The 18,352-nt window shown below is 39.0% G+C and overlaps 1 protein-coding gene across 1 annotated transcript in view; it reads left to right on the top strand.

Moving 5' to 3' along the window:
• SLC49A4 (solute carrier family 49 member 4) overlaps nt 1-18,352 on the top strand; it is a 97,857-nt gene that overhangs the window by 12,371 nt on the left and 67,134 nt on the right. Inside the window, exon 3 of the mRNA XM_082624900.1 lies at nt 17,835-18,100. Coding sequence (XP_082481026.1) covers nt 17,835-18,100 — 266 coding nt within the window. The remainder of the gene's footprint in view (nt 1-17,834; nt 18,101-18,352) is intronic.

Below are 18,352 nucleotides of genomic sequence, written 5' to 3'. Positions count from 1 at the left end.
GGCCGCTGAGCCTGCGCGTCCAGAGCCTGTGCTCCGCAACGGGAGAGGCCACAGCAGTGAGAGGCCCGCGTACCGCAAAAAAAAAAAAAAAAAAAAAAAAAAAGTTACGAGAGATTGAACCTTTCATGAAAAGAAAGTAAAAGTTGAATTTTCCGTCTTTGTGCCTTCACCTGTAAGGAATGTTAGGATATTATCCCCTTGAAATGAGATTTCACTTTATGTCCATACATTATTTCTTTAGAGCAGTATTATTAACAATGCATATGCAGCTATTAAAATGAAAATGCTGCAATTGGAATGCGTATTTTGACTAGTAGTTTCAATAGATCACCACTTTTAAGCTTCAGTCTCCATCTGACACTGAAGAGGAAGGGATAGAGACCTTTAATATGCATTTGGCTAGCACTGAAACAAGTATTTAGCCATCTTTTTCTGTGCCCTGTTCCACTTGGAGCTTTTTGAGCTTCTGAACAGTGTCCCTGCACCCTTTACCTCCTGTATTTTATCTTTTATGAATCTTAAAGACATGAGAGTAGCAGCTTTCTGACAAGCCTTTTCCTCAATACAACTATTATTACCACCTTCCTAACGGTGGTCTACCTCTTCATAGTATCAATATTTCTTTCAACCGCAGAGTACCAATGAAAATTCAAGAAAAATTATTTTGCTACTTTTATTAACATCACAAATAAATAAAGAACTTAGAATAATGAACTATAAAGCATGTTTTCTATGATTGGGAAGCAAATCATACCAAAAAAATTACAGGTGGCATTGCTCTATCGCACCAGATGGCATCACTTTATAGTGTGAAATATGATATAGCATGCCCAGTAAACAATTTACAAACTTCTAGAAGGTGAACTTATAGCAGGTCATATCTGCTTTTAATCATAGGGTGTATCCAGTGATTCTCATAACATACTATCTTTCAATTCTGTGTAATTTTCATAAATATTAACAATAGATTACTAACATGTGTTAGATAGTTAAATAGTATGGTTCTAGTAAACACAGATTTTCTAGAAATACGCTCCATTGTGAAATGCTTTGTAGCTGGCAATATTACATTTAAAATGACCATACCAGAAAAGACTAATTCTTTAGTAAATGGTTTTATGATAGTTGCTCAGCTATCTGAAAAAAAAAATGAAGAGCCCTAAATCTCTGCCTTACCACTTAAGTAAATTCCAATTGGATCAAGCATTTAAATATAAAAAATGAACCATAGAAGTATTAGAAAATGAGACTCATTTTTAATAATCTTAAAATGGGGAAGACCTTCCAACTAAGACACAAATCCCAGAAGCCATAGAAAAGCTTAATACTTTTGACTACATAAAAGTGTAGAATATCTGCATGATTAAATACACTGTAAAACAAAGTCAAAAGGCAAGTTAAAAACTGTGAAATGTTTGCAACAATAAGACAAATGGATAATGTCCTTAGTTGAAAAGAACTCTGTCAAATCAATAAGAAAAATAGCAAGTCAGTAGGAAAATGGATAATAGATATGAGCAAGTAATTACAGAAATTGAATTACAAATCTTAAGATGCTCAACAACTTCATCATAATTAAAGAAATGAGGGCTTCCCTGGTGGCACAGTGGTTAAGAATCCGCCTGCCAATGCAGGGAACACGGGTTCGAGCCCTGGTCCAGGAAGATCCCCCATGCCGCCAAGCAACTAAGCCCATGCGCCACAACTCCTGAGCCTGCGCTCTAGAGCTCGCAAGCTGCAACTACTGAAGCCCGCGCACCTAGAGCCAGTGCTCTGCAACAAGAGAAGCCACCACAGCGCCGCAACTAGAGAAAAGCCCGCGCACAGCAACGAAGACCCAACGCAGCCCATAATAAATAAATTAATTTTTTTAAAAGAAGAGGCAAACCATTTGAAAAAATAATTAAAGAAATGAAGATTAAAAGAGCAATTATATGTCTGCTTATTGGCAAAGATGAAAAAGTATGATAATGTACTGTGTTGCCCGGGGTATAGGGAAAAATAGGCATTGCTGATGTGCAACCAATTTGGGGCATCCTATTTAGAGGGCATTTTTGCAGTATTTATCAAATTCAAAATGCACATGTCCTTTAACCCAATACTTGTCATTCTAGAAAATTAGCCCACATATAAAGCTCTACCAGTTTGTAAGGAAAATCACATTTGTGTGGCTTTGCCTGTAATAGCAAAAGGCTGGATGCAACCCAAATGTCTTCCACAAAGGACTAGTGATGGTGAAGTATATAGTGGAATAGTATGTAGCTGTGAAAAGGAGGTGAAAGTTCTGTAAGTGCTGATTTGGAAATATCTCCAAGATATATCATTGAGTTTTATAAAAGACAAAGTTTTTAATGTTATGTTTAATATATTCCTACTTAGAAAAAAGTGGGAGGGATGTATTTGGTAAGGACTGTTTCTGAAAGAAACCATTACCATTGGTTGTTTCTGAGGAGGAAGCCTGGGAACCTGGAAGTCTGGGGTGGAAAGGAGATTTACTTTTTGTTTTATACTCTTTTCTCTGCTCGAGAATATTTTTACCATGTGAATATATCACCTTTTGGACTGAAAACACTAGTTAAGAGAAACTAAAATGAACACATCAGATCTTCAATAATGAGAATAAGAGAAGGAAAGGCAAGGAAGGGTTATATGTAAATTTCCCCAGTATAGAAATATAAACCCTTTGATATAAAAATGAACAATTGGTAGATTTAAGAACAAAGACTTGGGCTTCCCTGGTGGCGCAGTGGTTGAGAGTCTGCCTGCCAATGCAGGGGACACGGGTTCGTGCCCCAGTCCGGGAGGATCCCACATGCCGCAGAGCGGCTGAGCCCGTGAGCCATGGCTGCTGGTCCTGCGTGTCCGGAGCCTGTGCTCGCAACGGGAGAGGCCACAACAGCGAGAGGCCCGCGTACCACAAAAAAAAAAAAAAAAAAAAAAAAACAAAACCCAAGAACAAAGACTCTTCTCTGTAAAACACATAGGATTCTGATCAGTGTGTTCTAAAAGTATGGTCCACAGATAAGCTGCTTATTAAAAATACAGATCCCTGGGCCCCACCCCAGTCCTACTCTTTTAGTCTTAACAAGCTCCTTTAGTTAATTTTATACTCATTTTAAGTTTGACAACCTGACTGCCCTAGGTACGTAGCATCCTCACTTTAAATAGTAACTGCATTGTGCCTGCCCATCCTACAGTATAATCACATAATATTTTTAATGTCTTATTTTAAAGCAGATTAAGATTTATCTTCTATGTAATAGTTTTATTTGCAATTTGACTCTTAAAACTCCAGAGGTCAGATTTCATGAATATATTTCTCCATGATGGTCAGATGGGATTCAGATAAGAAAGATTGGTAGGAGATTAACTCCTCATAATAATCATTTAACAGGGGAAAAAGCCAATAGAAGATATGTAAAGTGATCTTTAGATTTTTGGAAGATACTTTTTTTCCCCTTTGATTGTCTTTGGAATGTGATTATTTCTGAGACATTTCTTCTAAGGACCTATAATATCATATATGAATTTTTAAATTTACTTTTTTTGTTGTTAAATATAGTATACATATAGAAGAGTACATAAAACATTTATGTACAGTTTAGTGAAATAATCATGAAAAAGACAGCTGTGTACCCATCCCCAGGTTAGAAATCCAGAAATCCCCTGAGACCCCCTCCCTGATTTATAACCCTGTCTCTCCTTACTGTACATAATCATAATCACAAATGTTGATAGGATTTTCAGAGTAAACTGAGTTGAAAGTTATGGAGAATATATTCAAAGTCTGTTGCAAATGTCTGTTTATTCCTTTCTTCTGAATAAAGATTTGCCATAGATTTTTTTTCCTATTAACACGGAAAGGCACAAACAAGTAAAAGATTATTTTATCTGCCACAGAATGATTACAGGAACAAAATAGGCCAGAAGTAGACATTGGTAATAATTTAACATATAATAATAAACACATAAATCAGTAGGGTTACTAAATAAAGCATATTTTATTAAATAGATTTATCTATTATGTGTTTGGGCAAATTGGTTACGTATTAGAAAAAGAAATGTGGATACTTAACCATACAGCGTGCATTAAAATATATTCCTGATGGATTGATTAGCTTCATATTTAAAATGAAACAGTGTAAGGGAAAATTAATCTTATCCCTAAAGAGATTGCTTTTCCAAGTGTAAAAACAGTGAAAGAAATCATAAGGGAAGGATTTGTAGATTTGACTACATAAACATTTGAACCCTCATGCTTCCAAAAAAAATTATAAAATTAAAATATAAACTAGGAAAAATATGTGTTGCAAATATGATATCTAACTTATAAAATAATATAAAAATATAAGCACTTTTGAAAAGAGAATGGGAAAATGAACATAATAGACATTCTTAACAAATGTTGGTTTGCAGATTTCAGATTTCATTATTTAAATTCATAACTCGGCAGTCAACACTTATTGACAGTCTGTGTATTTGTAAAGCATAGGCTAAGCTGTGTAAAGAGATAAAAAATACACAAGCTCAATAAATAGAAGTTTATTTTCCTACCAAGAAACAGTCTAAAAGATAGTGGGCTGCTCCAGGCATGTAGGCAGCTCTGTTCCAGGGACCCAAGTTCCTTTTCTGTTGTTCTGACATCCCCTGGGGTGATATCCTTGTCCAAGTGGTCAAAGCTGGCTCATCATCAGTGCTTTCATTCTAGCCCACAGGAAGGGGAAATAGGACATCCAGGGCAAGTGACTACCTCTTTAGGTGAAGACTAGGAAGCTGTATGTATCAATTCTACTCACATCCCATTGGTACAGACTTAGTACATGGCCACACGTATCTGCAAGAGGAGCTGAAAATGTAGCTCAGCAGCCATGTCCCCGGTTAAAATGCAAGGATGCTTTAAAAAAAAAGATATAGCTATCACAGCATAAACAGAAATAATGGTACAATGCACTAAATTAAGCAGTACTCCTCTGGGTAGGAAATCTCAGCTAGAAACAAGTACTTCCTGTTAGGAAGATTGTGGAAGTCTCATTTTTGCCATGGAATGTCATATTTGATTTCTTTTTGTAGAAGTGGGAGGATTTGTTCTCTGTCCCAGGTAACAAAGTTGGTTTGAAAATAAATTTAAGAAATGACAACAAAAAATGCATGGATGCTATAACAAAAGAAAGGGAGAATGGATGTAAGGAGACAGTAGTCGCTGCTATCAAATGTCTCCATGTATCCATGTACCCCCTCTTCCCATGCAAAGAACATATTCATCTTCCCTCAAAGGAGAAGACCCACAGTCCTGTCCAGTTATTGCGTCCAACTCAAAATCCAGAGTCTCTGGCTTCTATCAGGTCTTTGTGGTTCTCTGGGAGTAACCCCTTTGATTGTTCTTTGTGATTTTGGCTTTGTCCTTGGGAAGGCTCTTTTTTGGTCCATTCTTCTTAGTGAATACACCTGAAGTTGGAGGCTATGTCATTCTTAGGGGCTACACAGCTGTTGTGTTTCACTTTCTGCCTGATACTGATTTGGGGACCTCAGGATTACTTTAGGAATCAAGCAATCTTAAAGCTTCATAGAACCGTTTTGTAGTGTCTTTGGTGATACACTTCCCTCAAATATTTAGTAGGCCTCTCTATATACATCCAGTGGGTTCATGTAAATGTAACCACATCCAAAGATTTTTACTTACGGCTGTGTTTCTTACACCTGCTGAATCTCCTTTCCTTTACTCCTTCTGTGCTCAGCTCATCCCTTTTCCCTCAATTTCGTGGTGGCTACCGGGATGCCATCTGAAAAAAGGCCTGGGTAGGAAAATAACACCTTTAATTTGATCTTTGCTTCTAGACAGGCTCTGAAGGATGTTATTTCCTGCCATTTTAGGATACAGAAGCAACCTGAGGCTTCAAATTCCTGGATTCTCATTAAATTTGGATAGTAGGCCTCGGGCAGAGAGAAACCCTCTTAGCAGAGCTCTTGTCCCTTCCATCTGTGCTTGCAAACCAACTACCACTTGCCTGGCTCCATCTCTCTTGTAGTGCCATCCTAAAAGCAGCAAGGGACAGGAAACAGAGTAGTGTTCTGATTTTTTTCCAGCCAGTTCCAGGTAATCACAAGCAGTGGTTTTGCTGCATCTCACAAGTCACCTGCCTTTTCAGCCTGCAGCCTAACCACTAAGTCAGTGCCAAATATGTTATGCCTTTCTGAATGCAGAATCCTAATTCTGGAGCTAATTTCTCAATCAGGGAACAGTTGCTGTTATAGTGAGGAGTCTCAAAATATAATGGATGAAACAATATAGTATTTCTTTCTTATGTGATAGTCCAGAGTTGGCAGGTGGGCCAGGGCCTAGGCAGTTCTGTTCTACAAAGGAACCTAAGTTCCCTCTATCTTGTTGCTTCCCTAGGGAGATGCCTTGGCAGGACAGTCCAGAGTGGATTTATCTACACTGTAGTCACATTTCATCCCACAGGAAGAGGGAGAGGGAGACCAGGAAGAGCATTTTATCCTCAAGGAGGTGACCTTGAAATCCTCCCACTCTCATCATATTGACTCAGACTTGGTAACAAGGCCCCACCTCACTGCAGGGGGAGCTTGGAAATGCAGACTGTAGTTCACCCCAGCACGGACTTAGGGTGCTCTGTAATTAAAAGGAAAATAAAGAGAATGGACACTGGGGGATAGTTTATTGTCTCCACCACAGGCAAACTGGCTATTTAGGAGGAAAAGATCAGTTTAGATCCTCGTTTTATACCATGCATCAAAATAAATTCACATGAATTAAATGGTTAAATATTTAGTTGGAAAACAATATATGGGAATATTTATCTGATCTCTACATAGGAATTTTTTCTAAAGCATGAAAAACAGGAAAATTATAAAGAGAAAAATTGATCTGACCACTTACAAACTGTTGAGTGTACAAATTGTTAAGCTTAAAACAAAATTGACCAACAGGAGAAAATATTTGTCAAAATAAGGGCAAGAACAGGTAAATAATACAAATAAATATATTAAGCACTCATTCAAAATAAGAAAAATTGTAATATACCAATGGGAAAAAAGACCAGTAGTCAAAAAAAGAAATGCAGATTAAAACAAGGAGATGCCTTTTGACCTTACCAAGTGTGACAGACAGAATAACACCCCCATCCCCCAAAGATGTCCATGTTCTAATATCCAGAACCCGTGAATGTGTTCTGTTACATGGCAAAAGAGAACTACGATTGTAGGTGGAATTAAGTTTGCTAATCATCTGACCCTAAAATAGGGAGATTATCCTGGGTTATCCAGGTGGGCCCAATGTAGTCACAAAAGTCCTAAAAGGAGAGATAGAAGAGGAAGTCAGAGAGATGCAGTCTAAGAAGGACTCAAACCACTGTTGCTGGCTTTGAAGACAGAAGAGGGGGGCCAGGAGCCAAGGACTGCAGGTGGCTGCTAGAAGCTGGGAAAGACGAGGAAGCATATCCTTCTCTAGAGCCTCCAGAAAGGAACATAGCCATTCCACACCTTAATTTTAGCTCAGTGAGACCCATGTTGCACTTCTGATTTACAGAAATTTAAGAGAATAAATAAGTGTTGTCTTAAAGCCACTAAGTTTGTGGTAATTTGTTATAACAGCAATAGAAAACTAACACACCAAATTTGTGTGTAATTTTTATTTTTCTATTAAAAACTTATTTTTTATTTTTTTCTTTATTTTTAGGTGAGTATTTTTTTTTTTTTTTTTTTTTTTGCGATACGTGGGCCTCTCACTGTTGTGGCCTCTCCCGTTGCGGAGCACAGGCTCCGGAGGCGCAGGCTCAGCAGCCATGGCTCACGGGCCCAGCCGCTCCGCGGCACGTGGGATCTTCCCAGATCGGGGCACGAACCCGTGTCCCCTGCATTGGCAGGCGGACTCTCAACCACTGCGCCACCAGGGAAGCCCTAGGTGAGTATTTTTTAAATAGTGGTATTCAATGCTGGTGAGGCAGGCACTGTTGACCCCTACTGATGGGACTGTAAATTGCTACAGGCTCTTCTGAAATACAACTTTGGAGTATATTTCATAAGATCTAAAATGTTCATACCTTTTGACTTATTGACCCTAAGGAAATAATTTGTCATGGCAAATATTTTCATACAAAGGTTATCACAACACCATTATTATTATTATTATTATTTTCAAACTGGTGAAAGCATTTTTAATTAATTAATTTATTTTTGGTCTGTGTTGGGTCTTCGTTTCTGTGCGAGGGCTTTCTCTAGTTGCAGCGAGCGGGGGCCACTCTTCGTCGTGGTGCGTGGGCCTCTCACTGTTGCGGCCTCTCTTGTTGCAGAGCACAGGCTCCAGACGCGCAGGCTCAGTAGTTGTGGCTCACGGGCCTAGTTGCTCCGCGGCATGTGGGGATCCTCCCAGACCAGAGCTCGAACCTGTGTCCCCTGCATTAGCAGGCAGATTCTCAACCACTGCGCCACCAGGGAAGCCCCAACAACACCATTATTAATATTAACAAATAAGTAACAAACATTAGGAAAATGTTAAATGAGTTTTTGTACATCTGTATGATAGACTATCAGTGGAGCCATTAACAATTATGATATAAAGAATGAAATGAGAAATGCTTATTATAAAGTTAAAATGATTTAGTGCATAAAACTGTATATTCAATTTGATATCTATGATTACCTGTGCCTGTCTTGATTGAGAGATGCATTGAAAAAAAAAAACTGAAAGAAAAAAAGACTGAAAAATCAAAATATTAGGAATGGTTATATGAGTTACTGAATCATTGAATTTATGGATTTTTTCTTCTCTATGCACTTCTTTTCTACTACGAGTATATATATAAAATACTTTTAAACTAAGAGGACAAAATAAAAGTTATGAGACAAAAAAACCATTATGAGACAAAATGGGGGGAGGTAGGTCTCTCTCAGACCAGGACTAAGTCCATTTTTCTCTGTGCTTTGCTGAGAGATTATCGTATTTGGCCTTAATAAAAATCCTGTGAGATAAAGTACCTTTGGGGAAATTGAAATGAAAGAGAATAAGCGATTCACCAAAGATTATACAGTTAATAAATTTAGATAAGTCTAGAAGCTGAGTCTTTTGATATCTAACCCAATATTCTTTTCACTGTATTTTTAATGAACTTTCTGTAACTGTACTTGATATGTTATTATTATAAGCTTCTTTAGGCCAAGACTATAGTTCTCATCTTTATATTCCCTTTAGTGTCTGCTGTAGGTGCCTTGACCATAGTAGATATGCAGTAGATATTTTTAATTGGATCATAATTGGCCAAAATTATTAAAGGGTACAAAAGGGAAATAGATTTTCATAAAAGAAAACTGAGGCTATGGTAAAAATCTTTAGAAAGCTCATTCCTTTTCACCATTTCACTCTGTTTCTCCCTTCCTAACTCCCTTTTTCCTGTAATTAATTCATAGCATCTCTGACCCTTTTTATTGCCTTCTTAGGCTAAATAAAGGAAAACTACTTCTAGCACTTTAGACCATTTTCAATATCCAGGAAATCCTGTAACACATGAGTTTATTCTCATGCAGGATGATTAGGAATGGGGAATTGGGAGAAAGCTTGTGAACCATTGGCATATTGAGTGTTAGAGGTAAGTATTCTTATGGATTCTAAGTCATTTCTCATTAAAAATACATAGCATTTAAGTTAAGAATGCTGGATTTACACTGAGGAAACACCTGCTCAGTTTCTAAAAAGCCAACTCTCTAATGTTATCCCCAGTGCTAGTCATAATAAAGGTTTATAAAGTACATCTCTGCATAGAATAAAAATATGCCAGCTACTGCATGCCTTTGGATCTGAGAACCTTGGGTTATCTCAATAATCAATGATCTTTACCATTAATGTTAGTTACAGAGAACCTTCAGAATGGAGGCCATGTGGAAGAGTAGAAAGATTTGTGGACTGATGTAGAGAACAAATGTATGGACACCAAGGGAGGAAAGCGGGGAGCGGGGGTGGTGGTGGGATGAATTGGGAGATTGGGATTGACATATATACACTAATATGTATAAAATAGATAGCTAGGGCTTCCCTGGTGGTGCAGTGGTTAAGAATCCGCCTGCCAGTGCAGGGGATACGGATATGAGCCCTGGTCCAGGAAGATCCCACATGCCGCTGAGAAACTAAGCCCATGTGCCACAACTACTGAAGCCCGCCTGCCTAGAGCCTGTGCACTGCCACAAAGAGTAACCCCCGCTCACCACAACTAGAGAAAACCCGCGCGCAGCAACAAAGACCCAATGCAGCCATAAATAAATAAATAAACAAACAAATAAATACATAAATAAATAGCTAATAAGAACCTGCTGTATTAAAAAATTTTTAATTTAATTAAAAAAAAGATTTGTGGACTGGTGAAATCAGATTTAATTTTGATTTCTAGTCCTGGCTTAGCCATTAGCTAGTTATATGACTTTGGAACTCCCCCCACAAATACTTTTTGAAGAAAAGAAAGTTATAAATAAGTTATAAAATAAGTGTGATTTTAAATGTATTATTAGCTTTTCTGGAACTCAGTTTTTCTATAAAATCAAGAGGGTGGGTTATCTAGCTGAGGTTTGAAGTCTCTTCCAACTATAAAAATTCAAATTCTAAAACATCATATTATTCTAAGTAGAAAATAATTTAAGAATCATGGGTATTTGTTCTAGAATATCAGGAAGCAAAAGGTTGGGGTACCAGAATATCATTAAATACAAGCTAAAATGTCAAGTACATGAGAACACATGAACTTACAGGTCTTCAGTTTGAACTTTAGCTATTGGCATTTGTTTGAAAAGCTATAGTATATTGAATAATAAGAAAAGGAATGCAGCTGTGCAGAAATTCCACACTACGTGCCCCTGAGCCTTGGCCTCTCCATGGGCGGGGGCAGCAATTGAGGGCTGAGGTGCCCAGGGCCGGGGCAGATGTGGCCAGGCCATGCTAGGTGTCCTCATGCCTGCCGTGGGCCAGCCAGCCTCAGCAGTACCCACACTGGTGGGCCGCTCCCACTTCCTAGTCTCTACCGTCTGGTTCTGCTGATGCTGGAGAAACTCCCAAAGCTCTGATCTAATCTTCTTCTCAGCCCACAAGGGAAGTTCCCCTATTTTCCACCTGGCCTGTGGGGACAGTGTAAACTAGGCCTCAGAAGTAGGCAGAAGCTACATAAGGAGAAAAAAATGGGACAAAGAAGAAAGACCCAAGGGAGAAGGGAAGAAAAGGAAATTGGGTGGGGAGGGGGAGACAAGGAGAGGGAGTCAATTAAGGGACCAGTGAGAGGAGACTGGGATGAAGGAGAGCAGCACACACCCCTGCGCCTTGGCACGTCTGTCAGGGCTTGACCTGCAAAGGTCAGGACACCTGCAGTCTCCTAACTGTGAATATACGAGTATACCCATCTTCATCAGGCATGAAGTTTCAGGCAAGGAAGCAAGAGTTAGACCCCTTGAATTAACTAGTCAGCTTCCAGAGAGCTCCCTTTCTGCTACAGAGCTTATTGCCCAGGAGACAAAACTACGTCCTCATGCTGCTAACTTCTGCCTGCCCTCCCTGGGTGCACTGTGCTGGAGACAGTGCTAAAGCCTTGGCCTCACTCTAACCACTCTCATTTTCTTTTTCTAAAAGTTTTGTTTCCCAAATATTAATCACCTTGTTTTTTTGTATTGCTGAATATAAGCTTTTTAAAATTTACAAGTGGAACTGATGTGATGTATGTGGTGGAACCTTGTGAGGTTTATACAACACAGGTGAGTTGTATATTTCGGTGACCCCACTTCCCTATACTTGGATCCTGGAGAGCATCCACTCTGCCTTCGCACCATGGGAGGCACTCTGGGGAGTTTAGAAACCGTGGTCCTTACCCACAAGGAACTTAACTGCTCCTTGCAAAGCAAAACTGAAGCATGTAATCATGACACAGAAAAATTAACTTTAAGTTATGTGATCTACTTCACTTAACGGAAGGTTGTGAATCACACCCCTTTTGTTGTTCTGTATTGTTTTTAACAGTCAGCCCAGATCATTTGGTGTGAGTTTCTGAAAGCCAGCTTCTTTCAGGAGTGCTTCGAAAGCATTAGGACGGTCACAACAAGTTGCATTTATCTTTCAGCATGTGAAGTCAGAGAGACTTTTCAGACTGTTCATTTAAGCTGGGTGTTTTTCCTTTTCATACTATCAAGTTCACATACCTAATTTTTGTTCTGGCATCTGTTTTTAACAATTAGAATGAATAGTCTAATTGTAAATTTCCATTTTCTCACGTATCCGCCTTCCATCCTCAAGTCTCCTGAAACTGCTCCTGCTCAGATCATGCAAGACCTCCTTGTTGCCGAATCCAGTGGTTACATTTCAGTTAAACCTTCTTTCTATTTGATCTGAAATTAGTGGTACCTCACTTTCATCTTCTCTAAACCCTTCTCTCCTTAGTTACTATAACACCAGTCTTCCCTGTTTTATTTTTTTTTCTGCCTCTATAATTGCTCCTTCTCAATTGTCTTTCTAGACTCCTCTTCCTCTGTTTAAAAGATGATGGTATTCTCCAGAGTTTGTTCCCCAGACCCAATATACCTCTCTCATCTCAGACCTCTTTCCTTAGCTTGCAACCTGTAGTCAACCACTTATTGGACATTTGTACAGTTATGGGTACCCCCCCTTATATCCAGTCATTCACTCAACTGTATCTATTATACCACCTAACAGCCCTCCAAACCATCCCTCCTCTGCACCTCACTGTTGTTACCAGTAGTGCCACCGGGTCCTTGTCCTGGACTCCATGCCTAAGAGTGTTCCACTCTGGTTTTCCTTCAGTTTTGCCATTCCTTATGGGGTGAGGAGTCTGTAGAGCCAAAGAGATGTGTCTGCCCTGCCCATCACCACTTTCAAGCTACACAAGACCCCAGGAATCCCTGCAACATACCTCTTTCCCAGGCCTGTTCTTCCAAGAATGAACTGCATCCCTGGGGTGTGCTCCCTAGGCCCAAGGGGTAGCTAAGGGGCAGGTGTTTGGAACGGGATAGATGGAGCTTGGATGGAGTTGGACCTTAAGGTTCATGTGCATGCATGCAAAGCCCCTGATGTTGTAGATCAGAACCAGAGGTCAGAGGAGAAAGAGGGTGTGCAGAGACCTCTACCGGTACTCTTCTCCCAGGCCCCACAAGCTTAGACCTAATTATTGCCTTGTTTTCCTTTATATTCCTGATACAGTACTGGTAGGTGACTCTTCAACTACTCTACTTAAAGAGCTTTAGCTTTTTAATTTTATATTCCCATGTACCCATTGCTATCACAGTGCCTACCCAATACACAGTGAATACTCAGTACATCTTTGTTAAATGAATTAAATAATACAACTTGTATTGAACCATTTATAATTATTTCCTCTCCTTAACTGTTATTTTAAAGAATTTACGGTAATGTTTGTATGATTTCATTATGTCTTAGGGCCAGCACTTTTCCAGAAAAAGAAAAAAACCTCTATGCATTACTATTAAATGGGAAAACAAGACTTCATATATATAACTGAATTATTTTTAAATATATGTTTACAAACAAGTTAATTTCATAAAATAAGGTAAGGTTTTTTTCCCAAGGCTTTTAATTTTTTTTTAACATCTTTATTGGAGTATAATTGCTTTACAATGGTGTGTTAGTTTCTGCTTTATAACAAAGTGAATCAGCTATACATATACACATATCCCCATATCTCCTCCCTCTTGCGTCTCCCTCCCATCCTCCCTATCCCACCCCTCTAGGTGGTCACAAAGCACCAAGCTGATCTTCCTGTGCTATGTGACTGCTTCCCACTAGCTATCTATTTTACATTTGGTGGTGTATATATGTCCATGCCACTCTCTCACTTCGTCCCAGCTTACCCTTCCCCCTCCCCATGTCCTCAAGTCCATTCTCTACGTCTGCATCTTTATTCCTGTCCTGCCCCTCAGTTCTTCAGAACCATTTTTTTTTTTTAGATTCCATATATATGTGTTAGCATACAGTATTTGTTTTTCTCTTTCTGACTTACTTCACTCTGTATGACAGACTCTAGGTCCATCCACCTCACTACAGATAACTCAATTTCATTTCTTTTTATGGCTGAGTAATATTCCATTGTATATATGTGCTACATCTTCTTTATCCATTCATCTGTTGTTGGACACTTAGGTTGCTTCCACGTCCTGGCTATTGTCAGTAGAGCTGCAATAAACACTGTGGTACATGACTCTTTTTGAATTATGGTTTTCTCAGGGTATATGCCCAGTAGTGAGATTGCTGGGTCGTATGGTAGTTCTACTTTTAGGGTTTTTTTGTTTTTTGGGTTTTTTTTTTTTTTGCGGTACGCAGACCTCTCACTGCTGTGGCCTCTCCCGTTGCGGAGCACAGGCTCCGGACGCACAGGCTCAGCAGCCATGGCTCACGGGCCTAGTCGCTCCACGGCATGTGGGATCTTCCCAGACCGGGGCACGAACCCGTGTCCCCTGCATCGGCAGGCGGACTCTCAACCACTGCACCACCATGGAAGCCCTACTTTTAGTTTTTTAAGGAACCTCCATACTGTTCTCCATAGTGGCTGTATCAATTTACATTCCCACCAACAGTGCAAGAGGGTTCCCTTTTCTCCACACCCTCTCCAGCATTTATTGTTTGTAGATTTTTTGATGATGGCCATTCTGACTGGTGTGAGGGGATACCTCACTGTAGTTTTGATTTGCATTTCTCTAATGATTAGTGATGTTGAGCATCCTTTCATGTGTTTGTTGGCAATCTGTATATCTTCTTTGGAGAAATGTCTATTTAGGTCTTCTGCCCATTTTTGCATTGGGTTGTTTGTTTGTTTTTTTTTAATATTGAGCTGCATGAGCTGCTTGTAAATTTTGGAGATTAATCCTTTGTCAGTTGCTTCACTTGCAAATATTTTCTCCCATTCAGACTATACTACAAAGCTACAGTAATCAAGACAGTATGGTACTGGCACAAAAACAGATATATAGATCAATGGAACAGGATAGAAAGCCCAGAGATAAACCCACACACATATGGTCACCTTATTTTTGATAAAGGAGACAAGAATATACAGTGGAGAAAAGACAGCCTCTTCAATAAGTGGTGCTGTGAAAACTGGACAGCTACATGTAAAAGAATGAAATTAGAACACTCCTTAACACTGTACACAAAAGTAAACTCAAAATGGATTAAAGACCTAAATGTAAGGCCAGATACTATCAAACTCTTAGAGGAAAACATAGGCAGAATACTCTATGACATAAATCACAGCAAGATCCTTTATGACCCACCTCCTAGAGAAATGGAAATAAAAACAAAAATAAATAAATGGGACCTAATGAAACTTAAAAGCCTTTGTACAGCAAAGGAAAATATAAACAAGATGAAAAATAGGGTAAGTTAATGGTAGGTGACGGAAACCAGTGTCAGGCAAACATGAAAATCTTTATATTACAGATTGGTGTTATGCCATGGTTACCAGACGGCAGTGCTTATAACCACCTAGTAAGTGCCAGACCCTGAGGGACTCTAGGATATAGGTGCAAGAAGGAGCAGAACTAAGTTCTGGAAAATTTAAAGATGCTGGGAAAAGCAGGCACTGGATTTCCTGCTAGGTTTCCCATGAATTCAGAGGGTAACCCAAAATCCTGTAGGTCCCAGTTCTCCTACTGAGCTCATTTATGAGGAGTGCATTTATTTATGATGACTGTAATGCAAAAAAACACTTACTTATTTAAATTAGAATAATTTTTAAACACCAAAACAGCTTTTTTTTCACTATGATTTTTCACTTTGATAATTCATGTTTTAGGTTGGCCTTCCAAGTTCGGTGACCTTTTAGACTTAGTAGCCATCTGAAATGTCCCTAGTGCTATACGTGCTCTGGATACTTACTTTAGCAGGTATACGTGTTATAGTGAGAAATGTTCTGATCTGAGAATTGAGTAAACTGGACTTGGATGATGCTTACATTATCTCAAGCTCACACGTTCTGTGACTCTTATGTTTGCTGCTTGGAAAATAGTCTATTCATGATTTCACTGAGAAGTAGCAAAGAGTTAAGCCATGGCAATGATTTGAGTTTTATACCTTAACTTTCAGGATTCATACTGTTTTATCAAGTTTTTTTTTTTAATATGTCATTTCTTCCATGTCCTCCTTATACTCAACATTTTTAGGCATAGTAAAACTTACTCATTACAGCCCTTCTCCTTCTAGATGAGATGAGTCTTTCAGGAACACCTCATTAAAGGTGTTAAATGTCAAAGCAGTTACCTTTATGAGCCATCATGCGTCGTTTGATTATTGTACCATCACGAGTCATGATTAAAACCACTTAATGACAGTGTTTCAAGAATATTTCTGTGATGAAATTTCTGTGTGACAGCTGGGGACCCTCTGGCATTTGGAGGAGGTATTTGGTTTATAAGCAGCTTAATTGTGTCTGTCATCTAGAAAATAGTTCCCCTTACACAAGCAAAACTTTAAATGTCTTTGGTTTTCTTAATTTAGTAACATTAACGATGCTTGAAGCCATTTTGCCTTCGAATAACTTTTCCAACATATACAAAGATTTGAGCAGATGTAATTCACATATTTCACTTCCCACTCACTTATGCTTCTACATTAGGGCCCTACCTCTCCTCGCATGCCTGTTTATTATTTCCTTGTACATTCAAAAAACTTTTTCTAAGTAGCTTAAGGTGGTACTTGTTAAAAAGAGGATCTGACACCCACATGGTTACTGAAAAGCAAAAGGAACAGAAAGAAAAAGTAGTTAGTATCATGTGTATGACACATACACTGTTCCTTCCCTTTCCTCTACCTCCAAGGCAGAAGAGGTTGACTCACTTCCCATTCTTGTCTGTGCTTTTTGGACTTCTGGCTTCTTTTCTCCTTCAAGGCTACTCTTGAATGTGAATGTATGTTTTGGGGGTGGAGGAAGAAATGTGGGAAAAGGGTTTTCACATTCCGTGTTCAGCAGGGAACAGGATAGAGCACTGAATAGAATAGTGAGGAAGGATGAGAAAGAGAACAACTGGAATGGAAGCAAGAAACTACTTTTCACTAACCCTTACAATTAAAGCCATGGTCAGAGAATTGGGACTGGAAGGGACCTAGTAATCTGTGATTATAGTACCTTAACCTAACAAATGCTCAAGGCATGAGTATTCAATTTAAACTAATCTCATCATTTTAGAGGAGAAGGAATGGAATCATACAAAGACATATTACCCAGGGCCATTCAACTAGTTAGGTGCAGGCTAGATCCTCTGATTCCTCTTCCATTAGAAGATTCTATAATGATTACTTTCTTTTTTGTATTTCCATCACCTGGCACAGAGTAGGTGTGAAATGTTGAGCTCAACTGACTGTGTTATTTGTAGGGCTGGTGGCACTTACTAGGTCTCTGTGAGTGGCAGTCTAATAGAGTATGGATTTGGGAGTCAGACCTGGGTCTAAATCTTAGCTTGCCTGTTAGCACTTGGGCAAGTTTCTTTATCTTTCCAAGCCAAAGCTTTCACATCTCAATAAATGGGGATAATAATAGCTTCCACATAGTGTTGTGATAACAAATGAAACAAGTTATTGGAAGTATTTAGTTTGGAATGTGACACAAATCAGAGGCTTTGGTAAATATTTGTGAAATGAATAAGGGGTGACTATTGCTGTATTTTATCTCCCTCACAGAGAGTCACCATACTTTACGTTTCAGGTGTGTCATAGTCTTTACAGATATGTATTCTTATTGCCATAGGTAACTGCAGTGTGGCTAACTTCTTTTTGTCTAGAAGATTCCTGTCTCAGCTACCTCACAGCCTTTTAATTTGTTTGATTGCAGACTAATCCATGCAGGACAGCTGTTAAATGGATTGGCAGGTCCGACTGTAATGAACGCAGCTCCATTCCTCTCCACAACGTGGTTCTCTGCAGATGAGCGGGCCACTGCCACAGCTATTGCATCAATGCTCAGTTATCTTGGGGGAGCATGTGCATTTTTAGTTGGACCACTTGTTGTTCCAGCTCCCAATGGGACGGCGCCTCTTCTTGCTTCAGAGAATAGCAGGGCCCACATTAAAGATCGCATAGAGACTGTATTATATGCAGGTATTTTGAAGTTTATTTTCTTCCTGTTATATTTTGTCTTTGATCCCCATCATCTTCACTCTACTTTTTGTATACCAGATCACTTATGAAATGGAGGACTAATCCATACATATTCATATATGTGCTTTCCTTTCATGTAATATGGAGATGCCTATTTAAAACTAACCCTTTCTTGGAAGTTATTAAGTTTAAAATGTATTATTGCTACAGGTAAGGTTATTTCTTAACTTTGCTCTTCCCGTCCATTTACAG

Source organism: Mesoplodon mirus, assembly GCF_964341445.2.
Source record: "Mesoplodon mirus genome assembly, chromosome: 6".
NCBI lineage: Eukaryota > Metazoa > Chordata > Mammalia > Artiodactyla > Ziphiidae > Mesoplodon > Mesoplodon mirus.
The sequence above is the reverse complement of the archived record's forward strand: the minus strand, read 5'-3'. Positions and strand labels throughout refer to the sequence as shown.